Genomic DNA, 25,470 nt, shown 5'->3' with positions numbered 1-25,470 from the left:
TGTTTGGGCCTGAGCCTAAAATTATTATTTCTAAAGCAAATTTTTAAGACAGTCTATGGAAGCCACAATATCCCTTGCAGTGTTCCTAATGGACTACGTGTGGTTGGTTATTTGAAGTTTCTTATGGTTGGTACTCTTCTTCCCTTTGCAGGACTGGTCTTTGATGTGTCCAAATGAGTGTCCTGGTCTGGATGAGGTCTGGGGAGAAGAATTTGAGAAGCTATATGAAAGGTATGGGGAAAATATGAGAGTAATAATGCTTTAACTATGTGTTTCTTTTATTTACAGGATCTAAATTTTAAAACTACGTCAATCATTAGCCAGTTTCTAGGAATCTTGAGAAGCATCTAGAAGAGAATGTGACTAATAATTTTATTTTGGTCATGTTTTCTTCCTGAATCTTCACCAAAATTTTGGTTTGTCTTCTTTCTTGAAACTTTGGGACATGTAAATAGGTATTCAGGTTTTTTTAATTGATCCTTTAAAAAATTAATGCAAAGAGTTATTTAGCAGGGTTGTTATTAATTTGCTTTGTCATAAAGTACATTTGACAGAACAAGGTATGCTTTGTGTAGTACACAGGAATCAAGGGCAACTGGGACACACATGTCAATAGTTCATTAAATAATAGCACAACAGTACTGCTTTAGCACAGTAGCACAATTTGAGTACTTCAGGTTTTGTTCCTTTTTATTATGGAAGGTTTTGTTGATTTAGTGGGATTGACTTTAGCCATAGTAAAATAAATATCATATTCCTAATTTCTTTCTCTTAGAAAAACTTAGTAAGAAATTTAAGAGTTTTCAATATTTTATATTTTGGTGTTTCTCTTCATGTTATCTGCAATAAAGATTTTCCTTAGGGAATATTAAAATAATACTAGCTTTGCCTTTCAGTTATGAGAAAGAGGGTCGTTTCCGCAAAGTTGTAAAAGCTCAGCAGCTTTGGTATGCCATCATTGAGTCTCAGACAGAGACAGGTACCCCGTACATGCTCTACAAAGATTCCTGTAATCGGAAGAGCAACCAGCAGAACCTAGGAACGATCAAATGCAGCAACCTGTGCACAGAAATAGTAGAATATACCAGCAAAGATGAGGTAGGTAGAAAAACTTCTGCCTCAGGTACTGAGAGAAGAATCTTAAGGAGTTTGTGAATTATTTGTGACTCCCTCACATGATTTCCCTTAAGTTGGGTGAAGGGGGTTTTCGTAGCTTGCTGTAAGCAGAAGGGCACTAAAATAGAGATTATAAAGGAAGAGGTGTGATGTGTGCCCTTAAATATCTTTTAGTCTGAGCCATGTAGAAAAGACTGTCAATTTTTATTTCACACACATTGTTGTAATAACCTTTACTTGAGAAAAATAGCAATATATAGTTATTTAGGTTAGGGTTAGGACAAACACAGTAACGTGTTAGGGTGCTCATTCAGTTTAAAGTATGTAAGCATGAGAGAGTCCTTTCAGTGAATGGTGAGACAGAGTTCTCATCTCAGATCTTTAAGGTGATTCACAGAAGAGGCAAGGCTAGAAATGAGACATAGATTTGGATATTTTAAAAAGAAATTTATGGAAAAGCTTTCCATTTGGGAAGAACTGCCTGTGTGACAGATCAGAGACAGGGATAGGTTTTGTGCAGTGAGTGTAAAAGTTTGTTTGTTTTGATGGAGCAAATACATTAAGGTTTGGTGTATGGAGAGATGGCTGCAACTGGGGGAAGGGAGATAGTATGTGAAAGATGACATGTCTCAGACGCAGGAAAGCCCTTGTAGATTTCTGAAAGGAAAATAGCATCCCTAGGATAGGAAGGATGGCTCTTGCTTCTGGTTATAGAATGGCTTAGTGTGAGAAGAGGCTGGAGGTTAGTTTAAGGAGATTGTTGCATTAGTCAGATGTCAGGCAGCTTGGATATTGGATGTAAACTACGAAAATGCGGAGGAAGGAGCAGATCCCAAATTCTAGGACCTAAAAAACACATGACAAATGAAAAGTCAGAAAGAAAATGGTGAGTGAATTGAACATATTGCTAAGGTTGCAGTTTAATTTAACAAAGTTTATTGAGCACCAGCCATGTGTAAGACACTATACTAAGTGCTCTCAGATATAAATGAATGTGGCTCAGCCCCTGCCCTCTGGAAACAATTTAGTTGGAGGAAATTGACATACTCATGACTATTATACAAGATAGATTATATTATAGAGAATAAAATGACCCTTCTTAAAACAAACATCAGATCATATCATTCCTCTGCACAATACTTGTCTTTGATTTTCCAGCCCATCCAGAGTTCGTTCATCCTTTTTTTTTAAATTGAGATATAATTCACATACCATAAATTTCACCCTTCTAAAGTATACAATTCAGTGTTTTTTTAATATATTCACAAGGTTGTGCAACCATCACTGATAACTAATTCCAGAACATTTTCATCACCCCAGAAAGAAATCTTGTACCCTTTAGCAGTCACTCCCTGTTCCCCTCTTCACCCAGACCCCGGCACCGCTAACCTATTTTCTGTCTCTGGATTTGTCTATTGTAGGTATTCCATATAAATGGAATCATATGATATTTGGTCTTTTGTGTCATTTGTCCATACTGTAGCATGTATCAGTACCTCATTTCTGTCCTTGTAATGCCCTGTGAGATCCTACACAACTGAGTATCCCACCTCATCTGCTCTTACTTTCCCCCTTCCTCACTGTGCTCCAGCTCTACTAATTTTATTGCTGTTTCTCAAACATATGAAGCATACTCCTGTCTCAGGATTTTTGAATGTTAAAATGCTCTTCTCCCCAGGTAGCCATGTGGCTTGCTTTCTGACTTCTTCAGTTCTTTCTTCATATATCCCATTCTCAGTGAGGTCTTCCTTGGCAACTCTATTTAAAAATGGCACTCCTGGGCTTCCCTGGTGGCGCGGTGGTTGAGAGTCCACCTGCCGATGTAGGGGACACGGATTCGTGCCCCGGTCCAGGAAGATCCCACATGCTGCGGAGCGGCTGGGCCCGTGAGCCATAGCCGCTGAGCCTGCGCGTCCGGAGCCTGTGCTCGGCAGTGGGAGAGGCCACAACAGTGAGAGGCCCGCGTACCGCAAAAAAAAAAAAAAAAAAAATGGCACTCCTTCCATCCTTAGCCCCAAGACTCTGTTTTCTTTTCCTGCCTTATTTTTCTCCCTAGCATTTATTAGGCTTACATGATTCAAGCTATGTTTTAAAAATGGGTACTTTGGCAACATGTGTAAAATTGAGTAGATGTGAAGGGCATGAGGGAGTCTAGGTGAGAGGAGTTAAGGGCTGTCAGAGTCTCAATGAGGGTGAAGTAGACTTGCAGTTTGGAAGAACTTTCTGCAGTGATAGAAATGTTCTGTATTGGGTGGCTACTGAGCACATGAAATGTGACTAGTGCAATTGAGAAACTGAATTTTAAATTTCATTTAGTTTTAATCTAGTGGCTGCTGTATTGGACAGTGCACATCTACTGACAGATATATATGAAAAATTATAGCATAATGTGGCATACGTCTGGTAGTAGAGCCATGTACCATGAAGCATATGGTTCTTTCCCCATCTTACCTATTTCACTGGTGTGTGGTACAGTTCACATATGTGAATAGGTTTTGGGATTTAGAAATGAACTGGTGAATGATGAAGAGGGAGGAGTCAAAATAGAAATTTAAAATTTTAATGTCAGCAAGTGTTAGAGGCTTACAGAGTAGTGTCATTGACACAGTGGAAGAAATAAAAATCGTGTGACTCTTGACCCTTTTTTTCCGAATTCCAGGTTGCAGTTTGTAACTTGGCTTCCCTGGCCCTGAATATGTATGTTACATCGGAACACACATATGACTTTATGAAATTGGCTGAAGTCACCAAAGTCATTGTCCGAAACCTGAATAAAATTATTGATATTAACTACTACCCTGTCCCAGAGGTATGAATAGATTTCTCTGCTTATTGGTAATTATTGAAATCCAAGATGGAAGGAGTTTATCACAGTCTTCTAGTCATTGTCTAAATGGTTATCATTGGAATGGTGTGAGAAAACTGAGATGAAGAGAGAGAGTGTGTCATTTGTTACAGAATGTTGCTTTTACTGTTCATTAATGTTGTCTCTTCTCTAAATCTGTTGGCACAAAGGCAAGCGTATCAAATAGATGCCATCGCCCCATTGGAATTGGGGTACAAGGTCTGGCAGACGCTTTTATTCTGATGAGGTACCCTTTTGAGAGTCCGGAGGCCCAGTTATTGAATAAGCAGATCTTTGAAACCATTTATTATGGAGCCTTGGAAGCCAGCTGTGAATTGGCCAAGGAGTATGGCCCATATGAAACCTATGAGGGCTCTCCAGTCAGCAAAGGAGTAAGTATATGCATGAAGTTTCTTTTTGCCTGTGAGTTCCTATGGTAGGCTGAATGGTAGCTTTCAAAAAGATATGTTCACATCCTAATGCCTGGAACCTATGACTGTTACCTTATTTGGTTTAAAAAGGGTCTTTACAGATGTTGTTAAGGAATTTGAGATGAGGAGATTATCCTGGATTATCCAGGTGGGCCCTAAATCCGGTGACAGTTGTCCTTACAAGAGACACAGAGAAGAAGAGGAGGCAACACGACCATAGAGGCAGAGATCGGAGTGATGCAGCCGCAACCCAGGAGTACTGAGAGCCACTGGAAGTTGGAGAGGCAAAGAACAGAATCTCTTCCAGCCTGTGGAGGGAGTGAGGCCTTCCCAACGTAATGAGTTCGGGCTTCTGGCCTTGAGAACTATGAGAGAATAAATTTTTGTTTTAAGCCACTAAATCTGTGGTAATTTGTTACACCAGACAGAGTAAACTCATATGGTCTGTTTGTCCTCTGGAGTAAAAAGGATACTCTGTTTAAAACTAATCATTGCTAAAATGACGTAAGAAGAATGCTGACTGTATTAATTTTTTTTTTCTTTTTTGGCCGCGCCATGCGCAGCTTGCAGGATCTTAGTTCTCCGACCAGGGTTCGAACCAGGGCCCACAACAGTGAAAGCGCTGAATCTTAACCACTAGACTACCAGGGAACTCCCAAGTATTAGTTTTCTGTTACTAAACTTAGTGTATTAAAACAACATACATTCAGTATCAGTTTGCATGGGTCATGAGTGCAGACTTGGGTTAGCTGAGTCTTGATCTCTGGATCTCTCAAAGCTACAGTCAGAATGTCGGTAGAGGCTGTGGTCTCATCTGAGGCTCAGGGTCCTCCTCCAAGCTCACCTGGTTCATTTCCTTGTAACTCTAGAACTCTTGGCATCTTGCTTCTTCAAAGCCAGTAGGAGGGAGAGTCCCTCATTTCAAGAAGAGCCCAGTCCTGTCGCCCATTTGAGGGTTTTCATTTGTTAGGTCAGGGCCCACCCAGGATAGTCTCACTTTTAACTAAAAAATTAACTGATTTTCACCCTTAATTGCACCTGCAGAAATCCTTCACATTTGTCATAGTTATGTGAGTGGCATCCATTGTATTTCCAGGTCCTGTATACACTGAAGGGGAGGAGAATATAATGGCCTATACCCTAGGGGGCTGGGAATCTGGGAGCTGTCCTAGAATTCCACGATCCACACTGCCTTCATCATGAGTAGTATGATTCTCCTCCCTGTAAAATAAGATGTTATTTTTCGTTCTCACAGTTCCTGCTGATATTTAGGAACTCTACATTGTTTGAAAATAAGTTTATTAGCTAAATAGATAGATTGAGAGGCAGATCAAGGCAGTTAAAAAAGATGAGGCTAGAGTAATTCTTTTACTGTACAAAAACAACATGCTTTCATAAATGTTAGAATTTCCTGGTTTGTAGATATGGTAGGGGTCCTCTGAGAGGACTCAGCCAGAGACATGGGGAAGAGGTAAGCCTTAATGAGTTTTCTTAGCCTGCTTCTAATCAATATGACTACATAGAAATTTGTCCAGGAAAGTCTCTGGTCCTTGTATTTCTTACACAGCTTTACCAAAAGACAGCATTTGTTAGGATGTGGGGGCATGGCAGTTAGTTATTTGTTTGGTTTTTGTCATAGTTTTAAATTGTCATACAATGATTTATCATAAATTTGGGTTGTTTATTCCTTAGATCCTTCAGTATGATATGTGGAATGTTACTCCTACAAACCTGTGGGACTGGAAACTTCTCAAGGAGAAGATTGCAAAGTAAGTAGAGATGTAAAGTGGCTTTGAAGTGAGGAGGGTTCAGGTTTTCAGCCTGGCTCTTTCGAACTTAGGTATGTTATTTTAGCTTCTGAAATTCATTTTTTGTCTTTTAAATGGGACTAAAAGGACCTATCCATAGAACTATTTTTTTAAAAATGCTTCCTAGGACAATATATTTTATATGTATAGTAACCTGCAAATTGCTTGGCACAATGAAAGCATTTTAATACCTGGTAGGTATTATTATTATTAGTTGATCTTGTTTTAGGGGCTTGAGTACCAAGATTAGGTAATTCTTTTTCTCGTTAAACCTTCATATTTCCAAGTGTGTTTGCTTTTTAAATGTTTTTTTAACTTTTATTTATTGCTTAACCACATTGGGCACATAAATGACTTTCAATGAATTGATTGTCATAGGACTTCATTACGGATTTTGGAAGAGCTTTTGGAGGGTTTAATGTGTTAAACTGTGTGAAGGAAAAATGTAAAAATTGAAAAATGTAGTCCTTTCCAGCTAATAAACATAAGAGATTTGAGTGCAGGCAGAATGTTTTGCTGAATGTTTGTCTGTCATGTCTAGGTTAATGCATATACAAAGTGTTTAATGTTTGCAGAAGGAAGCAGTAGCTTTAAAATGCTCTTTAAAATATCTGTTTACCTTAAAATTGTTTTGTTACTCAAATAATACATGTTAGATAATTTAGAAAACATACATGTGGAAAGGGAATAAAATGAAAATTATCCCAGTACCATCACCCCCCAAAAAAACCTGTTTGTATCTTTTTGTCTATCATCCTCAGACTTTCTTATGAGTATGTATATATGTGTATATTTACATGCAAATTCAATTTTTACAAAAATGGACCTGTATTCTATTTATTATTCTGTTTTTCTCAAAATAATGTAGTTTAAATATTTTTTATGTATAACTTTTTTAAATTTCAAAATTAATACATGAATACACATTCATTGTTAATAAAGTTCAAATATGGAAATAAAATAGAAAGTAAAAGCCCTTCTTTATACCATTTATATATAAATGGTTCTGCCAACCATTTTGTCCCACAAAACAAACAAAAAAACCAACTGACTCCTTTTCTCAGAGATAACCATTGTGAATGGTGTATATTTTTCTAGACCTTTTTCAGTACATTTGCAGATACGCACACACAGTTTTATTATATAAATGAGATCAAACTTGACATGTTTTGAGACTTTTTATTTAGTGATTTATTTTGGAGATGTTTCTCTTTCAGTACATGCAGATTTACCTATTGTTTTTAGTGATTACAGACAATTCCATAGCTTGGATATATCATATATATATGACTTTTCAAAACATTTTCCTGTCTCTGGACAGGAAACCACTGTCCACTCTACTGAGGGAGTAAAGACGTGGAGATAGTTGGTGGTTTGCTTGATGCCTCACAACTAGAAAGTGACATAGAGAGGTTGAAAGTCCAGTTGTACAGACTCCATTAGGATGTGAGTCTCTATGCTAAGTGCTGTATGAATCCAGAGGTATGGAATGTAGGAAAGATGAACTCTTTGTCCTTGAGAAACTTAAAACTAAGTAAGGTAAGACATGTAACACAAATATACGTAAAGGTACAGGTCACAGAAAATATTTGCAATGCAAATATTTGTATTTGACAGTTGTATTTAGTGTTGTCTGCCTGGTTAGGAAAGATGTTGTAGAGTAAGTATCTCTTAGGCTGAGCTTTGAAGGATGTGCTTAGGACAGTTTGAAGATTTCTCAGAGTTCAGATACTATATATTTATTTATTTTTTATTTATTTATTTTTTTGCGGTACGCAGGCCTCTCACTGTTGTGGCCTCTCCCGTTGCGGAGCACAGGCTCCGGATGCGCAGGCTCAGCGGCCATGGCTCACGGGCCCCGCCGCTCCGCGGCATGTGGGATCTTCCCGGACCGGGGCACGAACCCGTGTCCCCTGCATCGGCAGGCGGACTCTCAACCACTGCGCCACCAGGGAAGCCCTAGATACTATATTTTCATGCACTCTCTTTGGCACTGAATAGAGTCAAAAGATGTTAGCGTTCTTCTAGGAAATTTAATTAAAGAGGTGATAGAGGAAGTCAGAAATATACTTGGAGCATAATTTTTTCTATTCATTATCCTGTTCAGGATAAATGGAGAATTGCGGGGATAGAGGTCTGGTTCTGACCACTTTCACATCATTATGTTTCCTTAAAGGGCCTAGCACAGTGATCACATAGGCACTTAGAAAAGAGTAAGGGTTGAATGAGTATACCCTGATACAGGTGGGGACTCTCCAATAACCATGTGAGTGTTTTCTTGGGCAAGATAGTGTATCAAGTGCTGTGGTTCCTAACTTGATACGGAATCACAGCATGGCATGATAAGGTTTACCAGCAGTAAAAATGGTGCTGATTCTGTTTAGGAATTAGGCATTTAGGAGAGGGCCAAGTTATACCACCCATACTGTGGAGTTGCATCCCTTTAGGGGTTAAATGCAAAAGTCAACATGTGAGTCTAATGGATGTTTGGTATTACTCGCAGCAACTGCATTTACTACAATGACTTAAAGTAGCTGTCTTCCTGACAGATTGTAGCTTCAGGACCAGCACCTAATAATCTCCTTTTCTTTAGGTATGGTATAAGAAACAGTTTACTCATTGCCCCGATGCCTACTGCTTCAACTGCTCAGATATTGGGAAATAATGAGTCAATTGAACCTTATACCAGTAACATCTATACTCGCAGAGTCTTGTCAGGAGAATTTCAGGTGAGAAGATCACAACCAGACCTACAGGAAAATCTTTTAGAAGCCTGATGTTGGGAGTAAATGCTACTCATATTTAGTATATGCCCCTTTATTTTAGTGTCGGTGCAAAGTTTTGATAAAGTGAGTTATCATCTCTAATATTGTTTATGTTATTTCAGCATATAATAGACATTTAATAAATATCTGTCAAAAGAATGAAGGATTGAGGGTTGAGTATGAAAGCAACTTGATATTAGAGTTCACATGATGTTTAACCATTTTGTAATCATAGTGACATATACTATAACCTCATATGCTTAAGTTGATGATACTCAAGGTGTATAGAAGTATCTTTTAAGATAGTGGTTCTCAGCCTTGGTTACAAATTAGAATTTCTGATGGGCAGGACCAGTGTTTTTTTTAAGGTTCCCAGGTAATTCTCATTTGCAGGTTGAGAACCACTAATTTAAAAGATACTTATTTGTGAATTTGCAGATACTCTGAAATAAATTTCTGTAAGGTTTGGCGTGGGTACGTTTCTAATTTTCTTAAGTATTTATTATGTCCTTACTTAAAAAGAAAAAAGAATCATTCTACATACCCAGCTTAGGCAGCATTAGCTCTTTTCACTTTTGCAAATACCATGTGTTATGTTTTGAATAACAGATATAAAGATTTTAGAGGAATATAGCTTTCATGTAGTGGGATAGGTCTTTCAGTTTTATAAAAAATAGAATTTACCAAGCAATCTAATGTTCTTCATTGATCTTATTTACTTTAAGCTCCAAGTCTGTGATCCTGTTTAGGCCCTGTCTTTGTTGTTTATTCCTTCACATCTTTCTCCTTTCCGTTTCAGATTGTAAATCCTCACTTACTGAAAGATCTTACTGAGCGGGGCTTGTGGAATGAAGAGATGAAAAATCAGATTATTGCATGCAATGGCTCTATCCAGGTACAGAATTAAAAAAAAAAAAAGTGTTCTCTTCAGGAGCTAAGTTGGTAGTTACATTGGTAACTTCTCACTTATCCCAGGCAATAAAGAGAAAGAATGGCTATTCACTGTGGTCATATAGGCTTATGTAGCTCTGTTCAACTCTGCATTGCTGTGCTAGGATTAAATGCATCTTCACATAGCTAGGCCTTACCCTCTTGTTTGTGCAGCAGTATAAAGTAGTGGTTCCCAACTTCTCTGCACATTAGAATACATTGAAGAGCTTTTAAAATCCTGAAGCTTAGGTTGTACCCCATACAAATTAAATGTCTGGGAGTGAGAGCCAGGCATCAGTATTTTTTAAAGACTCCCTAGATAATTGCCAAGTGAGTCAGAGTTTGGGGACCAGTGATATAAAGCCTGAAATTAGAGTCAAACTTAATTAAAAAGTATGATGGAGAATTGAAGACTGAAAGTCCAAAAGACAGAGCCAGAAATAGTGTTTAACAGTGAAATATTTGCAACTGAGAATCAAGAAGCATTTATTTATTTGTAAATAGAGGCCTCTGGCTAAATATTTGTCTGCTTGGCAACACAGATAAAGATTCTTGTAACATTTCTATATTTGCTGATGGAAGCTGTAGCATTAGCCAGTCTGTGTTTTGATGGAAGCTAACCCTAGACCTAAGAAATAGGAAAACCTTTTTCTGTTGACTCCAAATGGAGTTTGTGAAGTCCTAGCTTATTTAAAGGGTTTTGCCTCATTGCTTCCTTGTGTCATGTCCCTGTGAGTTACAGCCCTGAGTATTTGTATTTTCTGCAAAAGTCAAGGGTCATTTATTGTTGCTTAGCTCTGACTTTTCAGTGAATGTTTTGGCCATTAACCAATTAAAGATGAGTCTTAAATAACTACCACCAGATTGATATTTTGTTGTTTAGATGGGGTTTTGTTTGACTTCATAAGCCAGAAGTGAGTAGTCTTAGGAAACTTGATAAGGATCATACTGTATTAAATGGAATGGTAGCGTCAGATCTGGCTGGAAGTAGAACCAAGGCCAGACCCTGGGGGTCACCATTCTGTTAATCATACTGCTTTCTTCAACCAGAGTGCAATAAACATTTGATTTCCCTTCTTCAGAGCATACCAGAAATTCCTGAGGACCTGAAGCAACTTTATAAGACTGTGTGGGAAATCTCTCAGAAAACCATACTCAAGATGGCAGCTGAGAGAGGAGCTTTCATTGATCAAAGCCAGTCTTTGAACATACATATTGCTGAGCCTAACTATGGCAAACTCACTAGTATGCACTTCTACGGCTGGAAACAGGTTAGTGGAGGAAGTCAACCAGCTTGGGATATTTTAGAATTGGAACAGAGTTCTATATTCTAGCTACATACTAAGTATTGCCACCTGGAAGTTCTTTCTCTTTAAGTCCAGTATATTAGAACCAACCCATGGGTTTTATACCAGATTAAGCTCTCACTTTGAATTTTCTTATTTCTTTTAGGATTATTTTATTCTAAGCTTGAAACCTTGGAGTTACCTATGATCCTTCCTTTACTTTCCATGCAGTCATTCACCATGTAGTGTCAGTTGTTCCTTTGTACTATTTCTTGAATGTCTTACTTTCTATTCCACTGTTGTTATTTTTAACTTCTTAACTGATCTCTTTTCTTCTGGTATCTCTACTCTAGGCCATCTTGTGTACTGCTACCATTCCTAAAATAAAACTTTACACATGTCAACCCACTGTTCAAAAATATCCATTGTTTCCCCACTTTATCTACAGGATAAAAGCCAATCACTCAGCTAGTCATTGCCAACTGTAAAGGCCTGTGAGTCTATAATGTATTCTTATTCCCTAGCAATATTCTAGGTGTTTATATAGAATTATGAATTTATTTTTCTATTTAACAAACTTTTATTGAACTTATACTATGTTCCAGGACTGGGGATACTGAATAGAGAATGGTGATTCTTATCCTTGAATTAGTCATAATCTGTTCTTATACAGAGATACAGTCTAGACCTCTAAATAGTTATAATTTAAGGCAGACATGTTTTCTTAGGCACACTTGGAAGTCATACACATAAAAACAAACAAACAAAAAGACTAGAGAACAAAAATATTTGACATTTTCAAAGAGATAAGCTTGTTTTAGGGGTGAAAAGGACAGAGTATACTGTTTGACCATCTCTTTCTCTCTTTAAGCATTTTTGAGAGGGCTTCCTAGAGGAGATATAATTCTAAGTTTAGAAAGCAATTTGACCTGGTTTATGGAAATGTATTTTAAACATTGGTCTTGAATGTCTAGTGTTCTCACAGCTTCTCCTAATTAGTTGTATTTACTTCCCTTTTAGGGTTTGAAGACTGGGATGTATTATTTAAGGACAAGACCAGCAGCTAATCCGATCCAGTTCACTCTAAATAAAGAAAAGCTGAAAGATAAGGAAAAGGTATCAAAAGAAGAAGAGAAGGAGAGGAACACAGCAGCCATGGTGTGCTCTTTGGAAAATAGAGATGAATGTCTGATGTGTGGATCCTGAGGAAAGGCTTAGAAGAGACCAGCCCTTCTTTAATAGCCAAACTACTTCTTGAGCATAGATAGGTATAGTAGGTTTGCTTGAAGTGATAAGGTTTTGCTGGACGTTATTGCAGCAAAAGAATCAATTGATTTAAAGTCAATTTAAATCAATTTAAATCAATTGATTTAAAGTCAGTTTATATAAACGTGAAAGTAATGATTTTTTTAAATTGATATATTGGGAATCAAAGTAGATGTTTTAGGAATGCAAAAGAAGTCATCTTGCAAATAGGGAGTGATTAAGTAGGGTTTCATCACCCATCTGGTACCCCTTTTCTGGTGACTTCAGTTTTGGTAAGGAGACTTTGACTGGTGTGTCCATAGAAGCAAAACTGAGTCATAACACGTGAGAAGTGCTGACAGAACCTTTATCTGGATAAGGTCCTAATAGGTCATTCTGAAATAAAGATAAACATTTCTAAATGATTGTGTGAGACTAATTTTGTCATTTATTTTCATACAAAGGTCAACTTTGATAAAGGATTTTTTGTTATTTGAGGGTTCAGGGAAGAAATTTTAAGACAAGTTACTTAGACACCATATAGAATTCTGATTTTAATATATGTCTTTTTCTTCTTTTTAAAAAAATTGTGGTAAAATATACGTAACATAAATGTTACCATTTTACCCATTTTAAAGCATACAATTTAGTGGCATTAAGTACATGTACAATGTACAACCATCACCACTATCTATTTTCAGAACTCTTTCATCATCCCAAACAGAAAGTCTATACATAAAACAATAATTCCCCATTCCCTTCTTCCATTATTCCCTGGTAACCTCTATTCTACTTTCTGACTCTGAATTTGCTTATTCTAGGTATCTCAAATAAAAGGGATCATACAATATGTGTCCTTTTATGTCTGGCTTATTTCACTTAGCATAATGTTTTCAAGGTTCATTTATGTATTGTGTCAGAATTTCATTCCTTTTTTAAGGCTGAGTAATATCTCATTATATATATATATATATATATATATATATATATAGACATTTGGGTTATTTCCACCTTTTGGCTGTTGTGAATAATGCTGCTGTGAACATTGATGCACAAGTATCTGTTTGAATTGCTGCTTTCTGTTCTTTTGGGTGTGTACCTAGAAGTGGAATTATTGGACTAGATGGTAATCTTATATTTAACTTTTTGAGGAATTGCCGAACTGTTTTCTACAGCAAGTGCACCATTTTACATTTCTACCAACAGTACACGAGAGTTCCAGTTATTCCACATCTTTGCCAATACTTGTTAATTTTTTGTATTTTTTATAATAACCATCCTAATGGCTTTTGACAGTTTGATTATAATGTGTCTTGGTGTGGGTCTCTGAATTTAGCCTAATTGGGGTTTGTTGAGCTGCTTGGATTGATATATTCACACCTTTTGTTAAATTTGGGAAGTTTTCAGCCATTATTTCTTCAGGTAATCTTTTTTGCCCCTTTCCCTCTTTTCCTTCTGGAGTTCCAATGTTGCATCTATTGGTCCACTTAGCAATGTCCCAACAGGTCCCTTAGGCTTAGTTCACTTTTCTTCATCCTACTTCAGCTCCTTAGACTCAGTAGTTTCAATTGCCTTATCGTCAAGTTCATTTATTCTTTCTTCTTCTTGCTCAGCTTTGTTGTTGAGTCCCTCTAGTGAAATTTTCATTTCAGTTATTGCTCTTTCCAGCTCTAGACTTTCTGTTTGGTTCCTTTTAATTGCTTCTACATCTTTGTTGATAGTCTGATTTTGTTAATACATTGTTTTCCTGATTTCCTTTACCTGTTTTCCTTTAGCTCTTCAATCATATTTAAGACAGTTGTTTTAATGTCTGTCTAGAAAGTCTGACGGCTGGGCTTCCTCAGGGGTGGTTTCTGTCAGTTTATCTTTTTCCTTTGAATGGTCTATGTTTACCTGTTTCTTTATAATGCCTGTGATTTTTTTTTTGTTGAAATATTCTGAGACTAAACTTTTTGCAGTGAAGTCTCTTCTGCGGAGTACGTTCAGTTAATGTTTTGACAGCTTTCCTTGGTCTTTGCAGATTGACTCTGTGCTAGGACACTCCCATACTTGGTTAGGCTTGCTGTAAGCCTAGGCAATGTCATGGTTAATTTTATTTGCCAACTGGCTAGGCCATGGTATCCAGATATTTGATCAAACACTAGATAGAGCTGTGAAGGTATTGTTTTTAGATGAAATTAGCATTTGAATTCGTAGACTTTGAGTAAATCAGATTATCCTCCATAATGCGGGTGACCTCATCCAATCAGTTGAAGTCCTTAAGAGGAAAAATGCTGAGGTCCTCTGAGAAAGGACTTCTGCCTACAGACTGCCGTTGGACATGACCTGCAGTATCAGCTGTTCTCTGGGTTTCCATCCTGGAAGCCTACTCTGCCAGTTTGGGATTTGCCAGTTCCACAATTGTGAGCCCATTACTTACTTACTTACTTACTTAACTTATTTATTTATTTATTTATTGCTGCATTGGGTCTTCGTTGCTGCACACAGCCTTTCTCTAGTTGTGGTGAGTGGAGGCTACTCTTCATTGTAGTGCACGGGCTTCTCATTGCTGTGGCTTCTCTTGTTGCGGAGCATGAGCTCTAGTTGTGTGGGCTTCAGTAGTTGCAGCACACAGGCTCAGTAGTTGTGGTTCGCAGGCTGTAGAGCGCAGGCTGGGTAGTTGTAGCACACGGGCTTAGTTGCTCCATGGCATGTGGGATCTTCCTGGACCGGGGCTTGGACCTGTGTCCCCTGCATTGGCAGGTGGATTCTTAACAACTGCACCACCAGGGAAGTCCCCCGTATTACTTTATGTGTGTGTGTGTGTGTGTGTGTGTATAGAGAGAGAGAGAGAGAGAGAGAGAGATGTATATGGTTGACCCTTGAACAACATGAATTTGAACTGCATGGGTCCACTTACACTTGGATTTTTTCAATAAGTACTACAATACTACACAGTCTGTGGTTGGTTGAATCTGTGGATTTGGACCCGTGGATATAGACACTGTATGGAACTTGAACGTCCGTGGATTTTTGTATCCTCTGTGTGTCCTGGAACTAATCCCTGCATTGTTCAAGGGTCAACTGAATATATAGATATGATTTTGTGTGTGTGTGTGTGTGTGTGTGTGTGTGTGTGTGTGTGTGTATATACACACCTTATTGGTTCTGTTTCTCTGGAGAACGAAAACACTGACTAATATAGGTTCTGGTACTGGAAATGGTTCTAGAGGAATGGAATCCTAAGGATGAGTTTTCTGGGTTGGTTCTCTAATTTGATGAGATTTAAGCATGACTTTTCAGTAGTAAAGAGAGCTCTGATAGTCCCTGGTGGTGATGTGGCAATAGAGACATGCAGAATACCATCACTGGATACTCCTAATCAAACAGAGAGGCAAGGGTCTGGGTGACCATGTATGTGTTCTGCCTCAGGGGTGTATCAGTTATCAGCTCTCTAGCCCAGTGTCATAATTTAGTTCATCTTGATCACTTTTCCTTTCCACAGTACATCACAGTGCTCCATTACGTTGAGATGTGGATTGGACCTAGCAGGAAATGGCAGCTACTCTAGACTTACTGGTAAGACGTTTGTGTGTCAGAGAATGAGAAATAAATCAAACAAAAATTCAGGGACCTTCTACCTCAGTGAAATTTCTTGGGTTCCAATGATATAAGGCATGTTGGGATATTCCTTCTATGATGAGGGATAAATTCTTCTATCTGGCTCCTCTTACAACCAAAAGAAAGGTATAAAGACTAGTGGGCCTCTTTGGATTTTCGAGGCGACATGGCAACGTATTCCTCTTTTGGATGTGCTACTCTGGCCCATTTACCATGTGACCCTAAAAGCTGCTAGTTTTGAGTGGGGCCCAGGACAAAGAACAAACCTGGCTCTGCAACAGGTCCAGTCTGCCATGCAAGCTGCTCAAGTATCAGTGGCAGATAGGGATGCTGTTGGAAGCCTTTGGCAGGCCCTGCCATCCTCTCTTGATAAATACTTACCTTGTGAGAGACAGCTTTCGGCTGCTACTGGGACTTGAAGACTGCCTAACCAAAGACCACGAAGTTACCATGCAACCTGAGCTGCCTGTCATGAACTGGGTGTTGTCTGACCCCCTAAGCCTAAAGTTGGGCATGCATAGTAGCATTCCATCATCAAATGGAAGTGGTATATACAAGATTGGGCTCAAGCAGGCCCTGAAAGCACAAGTGATCTACTGAAGAACTGGCCCAAATGCCCATGGTTCTCACTCCTGCTACACCTTCTCTCTCCCAGCCTGCACCCATGGCCTCATGGGACATTCCATATGATCAAGTGATAGAGGAAGAGAAAACTTGGGTGGTTTACAGATGGTCCTGCACAGTATGGGACACCATAGCCTCTTTCTGGGACATCCCTAAAGGATAGCTACTCCATTCTATAGATGACAGCTATGGAGGTCTTTCAAGCAGGAGTGACTTAGATAAATCACACTGGCTACCATGGGAAAGAGTGGCATGACCTCTGGGTTTGGGTCAAGCTCAAGTACAGATAAGGGCCTAGTCTGGTCTTTGGATGAATTTGGGTCCCAAGGAGAAGACCTGGCTTGGGTGTCTGTCAGACTGGAGGGCCCCCTGGCTGGACTTGACCTGTTTGGGCTAGACTGGACCCCTGGGGTAGGCCTGACCTGTGTGCCTGGGGATATCAGACTGGGAATATCAGGCAGAGCCTCACCTGTGTTTGGAACTGATTGGACTCTAGAACCTAACTCGTGTGTTTGCATTAGACTGATGGCATCAAAACTGACCTGTATATTCGGTGAGACTGGGCTTCCTGTCAAGTCTTACTATGTATCTGGGAGAGACTGGGCACCAGGGAAGAGCCTGGCCTGTTTATTTGTTTCAGACTGGGTGTTCAGGGCAAGTCGTGGTCTGTGCAACTTGCTCTATACAACTTCCAGTGGAGCTCCACATATCCAGATATTAACTGGGGGGCTTTCTCAGGAGTCAGGGAGAAGAGGACAGAGAAACTAAACTAACAAGGATAAATAGGGGAAAGCAATTTTTTCATTGGAGTGAAAACAGAGCATTCTAAGAATTCAAAAAGGAATAGTTTACCAACAATGAACCTGCTGTTGAGTCCTCCATAATCTCAGGAAATTCCAGCCTGTCCCTCAGTACTGCCTGCTTATCTCTTGTTCCCAGAGGTCACAGCCCCAATTTCCCAAGTTGATGAAGTTCTCTCACCCTGGCAGTTTCTCCTTCACTGTCATATTCTGCAGCCTCTCTGGCTTCTCCCTAACCTCCTGGGCTAATTCCTTTCCACAGAGCATCTTTTCTATATGTTGCCTGATCTCTCTGATCCTTACCCCCTAGATGACAGGATTCAAGGCTCCTGGGAGCAGCAGATAGATGGCACTGAGCAGGTTCTGGACATTCCGAGACACAGCCTTGGCTACTCGGAAAACGATGGAAGTGGAGAGACTAGAGAGGTAGATGGTGAGGATGACCAATGGGAGTGGGAGCCACACGTGTGCAAGGCCTTGGTTCGGGCTCCCCCAGGAGATATCCAGAAGACAGCATAGATGATGCGGGTGTAGGAGGTCCCCAGCAGGGCTAGATCAAAGGTCACAGTGACCAACCGCGTGGCCAGCCCCAACTGGTTGTTGAAGGTCAAGTCTCCACAAGCTATGCTCAGCAGTGCGATGTACTCACAGGTACAGTGTCAGATCACTGCTGTCTGGCAGAATCAAGCTCGTGAGGTTAGCACTACCAAGGGCACTGCCACTCCCAGGCTCCATGTCAGGGCAAAAAAGGCCAGCACGCCTAGCAGACGGGAGGTCATCAGGTCACTATAACAGTGTGGGTGGCACATGGCCACTAAGCAGTCTAGGGCCATGGCCAGCAGGAGGTTGTAGTCCAGAAGGAGAGTGAAGTAGATGAAAAACATCTGGGCCAGGCAGCCATGCAGTAATATGGGGTTAACATAATGCACAAAGCCCTCCAGCATTTTGGGTATCACCGCTGTAGCAGTACAAATGTTGACAGCCAGGAGCAGGGCAATGAGCATGTACATGGGCTGATGCAGGCTCTGCTGGGCCGCCACCGTGTGGATGATGAGGGCATTGGCAGAGACGATGGTCACATAGGGAAAAGTAAGAGGCAGGACCAGGAGGGGCCTCCACTGTCGCAATCCAGAGAAGCCCCCCAGGAAGAAGTTGGTGTAGGAGATGTTGAAGGTGCTGCTATTTCCATCCTTACCCACTGGCTTTGGCCCTGAGCTGGCCCCAGGAGTGGGGATAAGAGACTGTTAGAACAAAATGGTCAATGGAAGAAAACCTATTTTTATTTTAGGGCCTGCGTGGTTTGCGATGAAGATCCACCTCTTCGTGCACGTATGTCTACTCTTTTGGGGCACAGACAGGTACTATGTCAGGTGTCATGGGAGCAACAAAGATGAACAAGACATTCCTTGTCCTTAGGGAGCTCTTGACTTTTGTATGTGAAATGTAAACTTACAAGATGCTGTTTATCTGTGATACTCCAGGTATTTGATTGCTGAGTAAAAGATTAGGCGGAAAGTAGGTGTGGTATAGGAGAGAAAAAAGAGTGATGGGCCAGAGGCAATAGAAAGGATGAAGAAGATTCTTGATTAGGAGGAAAAAAGAATATATGAGGAATCTTTGGTCCTAGAAGCCTGGGAAGAACCAAGTGGGGCTTATTGGGAGAGAGGAACAAGTCAGGAATGATGGCCTCACTTTTGTGCCTGGGGTACACTGTGTGGCAAGGGGAGAGGAAAGTTGCTGAGGAGTACTTCTGTTCTTCCTGGACACAAACAACAGGCCACAGAGACTTCTCCCTTCCTAAGACCCTCTAGACTGGATGTGGGGCCTCCTGCCTGGCCTTGTCATCAGTGTCGTGAATGATGCTTGCATTCCTTTCAGAATGTGAGTTCCAGGAGCACAGGGGTAACAGCATACCTCTATTGTGTTCTCTGAAGCTCCAAGCACAGAGCCACCATAAACACACAGGAAGTGCTCGAGCATTGCTTGTCGGGTAAGGTGAATGAGGAACAGGTAAGAAGCTAAACAGTTAACTGGGTTCTGAGAGTAGTAATTTCAAAGCTTTGGCCAGGTTTTTGTATAATTAGGAGAGCAGATATTAAGATTAAAGATGTGTGATTCAGTACTGGGCTCACATCTTATCCAGATTCTTAGGGAGCACCATTTGGTGGTGGTAGGTGTGATGATTAGAGGAATTAACACTGATATGCATAAAAGTAGCTGACACCTGTTGGACATTTACCGTATGTTAGGCAGTGTTCTAAATGCTTTCATGTATTAACTTTTTTTAATCTTCTTAATTTTACTGAGGAAGAAAGTGAGGCACAGAGAGATTAAGTCTAGTTCAAGATCATACAGCTGGTAAGTGGCAGAGCTGGATTTGAACCCAGACAGACTCCAGAGTGCATGCTCTTAACTTCAGGATGACCAACTAGTCCTGGCTTGCTGGAGACTTACCTGGTGTTAGACCTGAACATCCGGTGTCCCAGGAAACCTTTCAGGCAAATGAGGCAATTGATCATTTTACTATAACTACTAATTACTTTGAAGATTAGAGAAGCCTTATGAATTGTGGAGCAGCTAGGAAGAAATATTCTTCTTTCTTATAGGTTTAAATGTATTGTCTCTGAAAATCAATGTTTACATTGGTGTTACTATAGCCACCCTCTGAATACTCAGAAGACTGAAGAGGAACATCTCTAAGTTCACAGACAGACCTCAAAAGGAAGTGGATTTGGAATTCCAAAGCCCACCCTGGAATGTGTTTCTGGAACTCTTAGAGCATTATTTTAGTCAGAATAACTCAAATTTTGGGAAATGTACTTTCATTGTGGTTGGGCAAAGACCAGACAACACTTGTGCGGAGGTGGTAAAAATTCTTAGGGGAGGTCTGTTGAAGACTTTCTGCGGGGGGTGGAATTCAGGAGCTGAGAGTGAGTGAGGTGAGAGGTGATCTGTGATGGAATAAAGGGGCATGGAGGAAAACGCAGCACGGAGGAGCAGTGGCCAAGAAGACATTTAGGGACTCCCGCTCCTTCCCAAACACCACAGGATGGTCATCCTTAAGGGGGAGAATTAGCTGGCATGGGCTGCCCACAAACATCTTAACTTGGACAAGGTTGGTCTGTCTCCGTCACGTGAACTGTAATTTTCTCTCCTGTTCTGTATCTTAGGATTACTTAGGTAAACTCCTAAAGGAGCTTCTTTGACACTGGGCTCCAAAGCAGTCAGTAGAGGAAATGTAGAATAACAAGCTCCTCAAGGCAGGGCAGAAGGAATGGAAAAGACTGTAAAAGATGAGATCAGTTTACTGGCTAATGAAGGTCTTAAGAGAGATGAATAGATGTTTCTAGAGACAGATCAATCAGACTTAAGAACTAAGTGGAAGTGGAGAGAGACAGAGGAATCAACAATAATTTCAAGGTTTTTTTTGCTTTTGTTTTTCAGCTATGATGACTGCTAAAACCTGAGGAAGGAGGAGCAGTGTTGGAGTGTTGGGAGGTACACTTAATAAACCCATTTGGATGTTGTGAAAACTCACAAATGAAGAGATGTCCAGTCAACAACTGGAAATAAGGGTGGAGTGCTCAGATGAAGGATTAAAGCTGGATTTGGGGATTATAATGTTATTGAAGGCATGGGATAGAATCTTAAGGGGCCGACAGAGTAACATAACAGGTGTCAGTGAAGGAGACAGAAAAAGAGGGAAGAGGGGTGGAATGAGAACGAGGAGCAAATGGGATTCTGGAAACCAGAGAAGAGATGTTCTGCTGCTCTGGAGGCTTCAAGGTAAAGAATTTACAGACTGGGCTTCCCTGGTGGTGCAGTGGTTGAGAGTCCGCCTGCCGATGCAGGGGACACGGGTTCGCGCCCCGGTCCGGGAGGATCCCACATGCCGCAGAGTGGCTGGGCCCGTGAGCCATGGCTGCTGAGCCTGCGCACCTGGAGCCTGTGCTCTGCAACGGGAGAGGCCACAGCAGTGAGAGGCCTGCGTACCGGGAAAAAAAAAAAAAAAAAAAAAGAATTTACAGACTAGTAGAGGCAAAAGACCAACACAACTAAGCCACCCTGCAAGGCTTAATGTTCTGAGTAGCAGAGGAGGGGGACAGATAGGAGGGCAGAGATAAAGAGGCCAGACGTCATGTGCTCTCTGCAGAAAGAGACACAGCTCCTCTACTGTAAAAGTCAGCACCACAGATGAGAGCTCCTTTAACTTCCCTGTCCCCACAAACTGGCTACTGTGCTCATCTTTCTCTCTTCCTTCTATTCCCAGTGAAAGAGATGTCTTTCCTCACTTTTGTCCTCAGGATATCTTCCACTTCTCCCCTCTTACCCTCAGCATATGGAGTTCAGGTCTGTCATTGGTGAAAATAAACTCCTCCTTAACTTCTTTCAGTCCTCAAGCTTCCAATCTTTCTCCTCACCATTAAAGCCAAGGCCCTGGACATGTCTTTATCATGCTATAATTGCTGGCTTGCTGATCTAGCTCCCCACTAGACTGAAAGTGTTGCTGGTGGGGAGACCATGTCTTACTCATCTGTCTCCCAGTGCCCGGCACAGAGCCCACTGCAGAGTACGTATGTGCTCAGTAAGTGTTGTGTTGAAGGAATACATGAATGCACCAAGGGATTTTAATAAACATTTTCATTTGCAGCTAACTTAGAGTAGCTCTTTGAAGTTGAATGAATGAATGAATGAAAAACTAACCCCATCAAGGCTAGGAGATTCTAAGTGATTTGCTTAGTCTCACCTAGCAAGAAGAGCCTGGCCTCAAATCTAGGTCTTCTTGGACTCTTCTGTCTACACCACTGTTTTCTCCCTCACACCCCACACACAAGGCAGCATCAGAGAGGCTCCAAGCAGTCTTAGTCTCAGCAACAATACTACAAGTTAGCATTTATTGAGTACTTACTACATGCCAGGCATGGTTCCAAGGGTTTTTCCATAGAGTATCTCTAATATTCACAGGAACCCTAAGGGACGAATACTATTTATTAACCCAGTTTACAGATGAAAATACTGAGGCTTAAAGAAGATAACTAATTAAAGTGTCATAAGTGTTAAATGATAGCTGGGATATGAATGTAGATTTGTCAATGGTAAATGTGGAGTTCAATTCCAATCTCATGTTTACCACCTCAAATCCCCCATAAATCTCTTGTCTTTTCTTCCCCAACCTCACCGTGGTAGCCTGTAGAGGACTCCCGTTGGCTCATAGCCTTCTGTGGCTTTGTTTTCACCTCTGAAAAGGTAAGGCCTGAGGTCAGTGCCCAGCTCCAAGGCACTTCTCTATGAGGCTGAGAGGAGGGATGGATAAGTAACCCTGTGACTCCAGGGGATTTCCAGTGGAGTATGAGATACCCAGTGGGGAGGCATTTCCAGGGACTCAAAGGAGGAAACAATGAGAAACCCAGAAGAACTTAGGGAGGACCCCAGGGATAGAGGCTGGGTGGAGATGACAGTGTACTAACATTTTAATTTCTATGGCTCTTGTTTTTTCTCACAGAGCGGTCACATCTGCTGAGGGGTTTCCCTACTTTACAGGTGAGCCATTAGAGAGAGCACGTCAGGGTTCAGGGCAGCTTCCATTTCAGGGGCACTAACAGGCAGAAGCTGGGGATGACCTGGGGCTCAGCTGAGGGCGAGGGGCTCCTGCAATTTGGGGGTCACCCAAAGGCAGGAAAGGGCACTTGGGTGACAGTGAAAGCCCTGTGGTGGAGACAAGGACATGATTTAGGTGTGGTGTGTGTGTGCGCATGCATGTGCCTGAGTGCCGGATCATGTATGCACACGCTGAGATTCATGAGGCATCTACTTCCCCATAATAGGCAGCTTAGGAGCTCGGGAAGGAGGTGACTTTGGTGTGGGTTGTACTGAGAACAGCCAGGACTCACAGAGACAGGGGCTGGCTCTTCCAGAGAGGCATTTGTTTGTCCTCTGGAATTTGAGAGCAGTAGGACTGAAAAACTTTTCCTCTTTTTCTGCCTTCTTTGGGTTCACTATTTTCATGATTTCATTTTATCTTCTTTGTTGGCTTATAAGCTGTGCCTCTTAGTGGTTGCTTTAGGATTTGTAGTACACATCTTTAACTTACCATAATCTACTTTTAAGTAATATTATGCCACTCCAACAAAGAGTATGAGATCCTTACAACAGGATTCTTCTGTTTCCCCCCTTCCATTGTTTGTGTTATTGTTGTCATAGGCTTTATTTATGCATAAATTATAAGCCCCACAATACATCTGTATATTTTTGGCTGTATACAGTCTATTGTATTCTAAGGAGATTTACAAAAATAAGGAAAAATTAATATTTGTTTGCAAAATTCATTCATGCTTTTATGTGACTGTAGCTTACTTTATTGCTAGCATCCAGTGTATAAATGTACCATAATCTATTTACATATTCTATTGCTGAGGGACATTTATGTTGTTTCTGGTTTTCCACAATTAGGAATAATGCCAATATGAATATTCTTGTACATGTATTTTGATGCCCAAGTGCCTGAGGAGATTTCCGGGATCAAAGGGTATGCATATATATCTTTGATTTTACTAGAAAATGGCAAACTGTCTTCCAAAATGGTTGTACCAATCTATAACCTCAGTAGTAGTGCATGAGAGTTTCCAGTGCCATCTGCTGAGAAATTGTTTGAATACATATACAAATCTACTATGTCTACACAATAGATGTTGTGAGGTTGTATAGTGCACAACCTGAACATCTGTATATGAGAGGCTGGAGATCAAATACCTTTTCTCTTTTTTATTTCTTCTTTTTTTTTCAGTGGGAGCCAGAATAGACATAATACCTATACCCAAAAGCCTACATCCATAAGGACATTCTGAGGTCAACCAAGAGATGTGAGCTCTGAAGTTTCACCACTTTTTAAAAATCTTCTCTCATTCATGAGATTATAGTAGTGGCAGCCATTTTGTACCATTTTATACAATTTAGTCATGCCACCAGCCCCAGTCATAGTTGATAAACCATAAGCAAATGTTGACCAAGCTAGTGTAATCAGAGACCTTTCTCCCAGAATGAGGAATAAAGAGATTAAATTTTTGTATCATGTAGGTGGTTATATGTAGGGCACGCAAAAACCCAGTTTTCAGAGAGAAAGAGAGATTGTAGAAAAAATAAATCACACCCTTAGAGGATAGATGAGCAAAGGAAAACAGAGAATCTTAGTCATTTTTATAGTTGTTTGTTCTTTCCAGAAATTTCTTCAGGTTAAGCTGCACTCCAATCTTTTGGTGACTTAGCACCTTCATTTTAGAATTCCCCAATTTGTGTTAGCACTGGTTTGCCTTGGTATGTACGTATTTGCAACAACTTAAATGTGAAATCCATAAAGGCAATGAGTTTTGTTGGTTTTGTTCACTATTATGCCTCTTAGCATCTAAAATAATTCTTGCACCTAGAACTCTCTCAGTAAGTAGCTGTTTTTTTTTTTTTTTTTTTTTTTGGCGGTACGCAGGCCTTTCACTGTTGTGGCCTCTCCCGCTGCAGAGCACAGGCTCAGGACGCGCAGGCTCAGCGGCCATGGCTCACGGGCCCAGCCACTCCGCGGCATGTGGATCTTCCCGGACCAGGGCACGAACCCGTGTCCCCTGCATCGGCAGGTGGACTCTCAACCACTGCGCCACCATGGAAGCCCCAGTAAGTAGCTGTTGAATGAGTGAATTGAAGAGCAACAACAAAAAAATGTCTACACAAGTCTCATAGAATTGTCCCTTATTTCAAGAGAGTTCTGGTTAAATTACAACAGGAATAAGAAAAAGAAAAGTACTTAGACTACAATAAAAGAGAAAAGTACAAGGTTCTATGACCTCTAAGATAAAACAATTGACTCTTTTCAAGGTCTTAGCTAATCAGTGAGGGCTTCACTGATGTGGCATTTGGGATAAATATTGAAGGATGTCATAAGAATAAACAGTAGTGATTCAGGCTGGAGAAAATATGAAATTTAGAAAAGATTTAGATTAGGTTAGAATTTTCTAATCTGAAAATTAGAAAGAGG

The 25,470-nt window shown here is 40.5% G+C and overlaps 2 protein-coding genes and 1 long non-coding RNA gene across 4 annotated transcripts in view; 2 read left to right on the top strand and 1 right to left on the bottom strand.

The window, feature by feature from the left end:
- The window catches only part of RRM1 (ribonucleotide reductase catalytic subunit M1), a 34,817-nt gene extending 21,966 nt beyond the window's left edge, over nucleotides 1-12,851 (top strand). Inside the window, exons 11-19 of the mRNA XM_027115568.1 lie at nucleotides 152-231; nucleotides 897-1,098; nucleotides 3,776-3,925; nucleotides 4,132-4,353; nucleotides 6,085-6,161; nucleotides 8,794-8,929; nucleotides 9,765-9,860; nucleotides 10,978-11,166; nucleotides 12,202-12,851. Coding sequence (XP_026971369.1) covers nucleotides 152-231; nucleotides 897-1,098; nucleotides 3,776-3,925; nucleotides 4,132-4,353; nucleotides 6,085-6,161; nucleotides 8,794-8,929; nucleotides 9,765-9,860; nucleotides 10,978-11,166; nucleotides 12,202-12,387 — 1,338 coding nt within the window. The 3' untranslated portion in view covers nucleotides 12,388-12,851. The remainder of the gene's footprint in view (nucleotides 1-151; nucleotides 232-896; nucleotides 1,099-3,775; nucleotides 3,926-4,131; nucleotides 4,354-6,084; nucleotides 6,162-8,793; nucleotides 8,930-9,764; nucleotides 9,861-10,977; nucleotides 11,167-12,201) is intronic.
- Nucleotides 12,852-17,068: 4,217 nt separating this feature from the next.
- LOC113624664 (olfactory receptor 52L1-like) lies at nucleotides 17,069-19,430 on the bottom strand. The gene is given in 3 exon segments (XM_027114557.1): nucleotides 17,069-17,897; nucleotides 17,900-18,691; nucleotides 19,365-19,430. Coding segments are annotated over 3 exon segments (1,128 nt in total). The 3' UTR covers nucleotides 17,069-17,627.
- A 1,987-nt stretch (nucleotides 19,431-21,417) lies between these two features.
- On the top strand, nucleotides 21,418-24,984 carry LOC113625093 (uncharacterized). Of its 2 annotated transcripts, none has more exons than XR_003434560.1 (3): nucleotides 21,418-22,697; nucleotides 22,954-22,991; nucleotides 23,901-24,984. It is a non-coding gene; the product is annotated as an uncharacterized LOC113625093 (long non-coding RNA). The 2 variants fall into 2 exon arrangements; XR_003434561.1 differs by having other exon boundaries at nucleotides 21,418-22,991; nucleotides 23,901-23,976; nucleotides 24,235-24,982.
- The last annotated feature ends 486 nt before the right edge of the window (nucleotides 24,985-25,470 follow it).

This window comes from Aethalodelphis obliquidens, unplaced genomic scaffold (genome assembly GCF_003676395.1).
Source record: "Aethalodelphis obliquidens isolate GAN/ISIS:26980383/991018 unplaced genomic scaffold, ASM367639v1 scaffold14, whole genome shotgun sequence".
Lineage (NCBI taxonomy): Eukaryota > Metazoa > Chordata > Mammalia > Artiodactyla > Delphinidae > Aethalodelphis > Aethalodelphis obliquidens.
The sequence above is the reverse complement of the archived record's forward strand: the minus strand, read 5'-3'. Positions and strand labels throughout refer to the sequence as shown.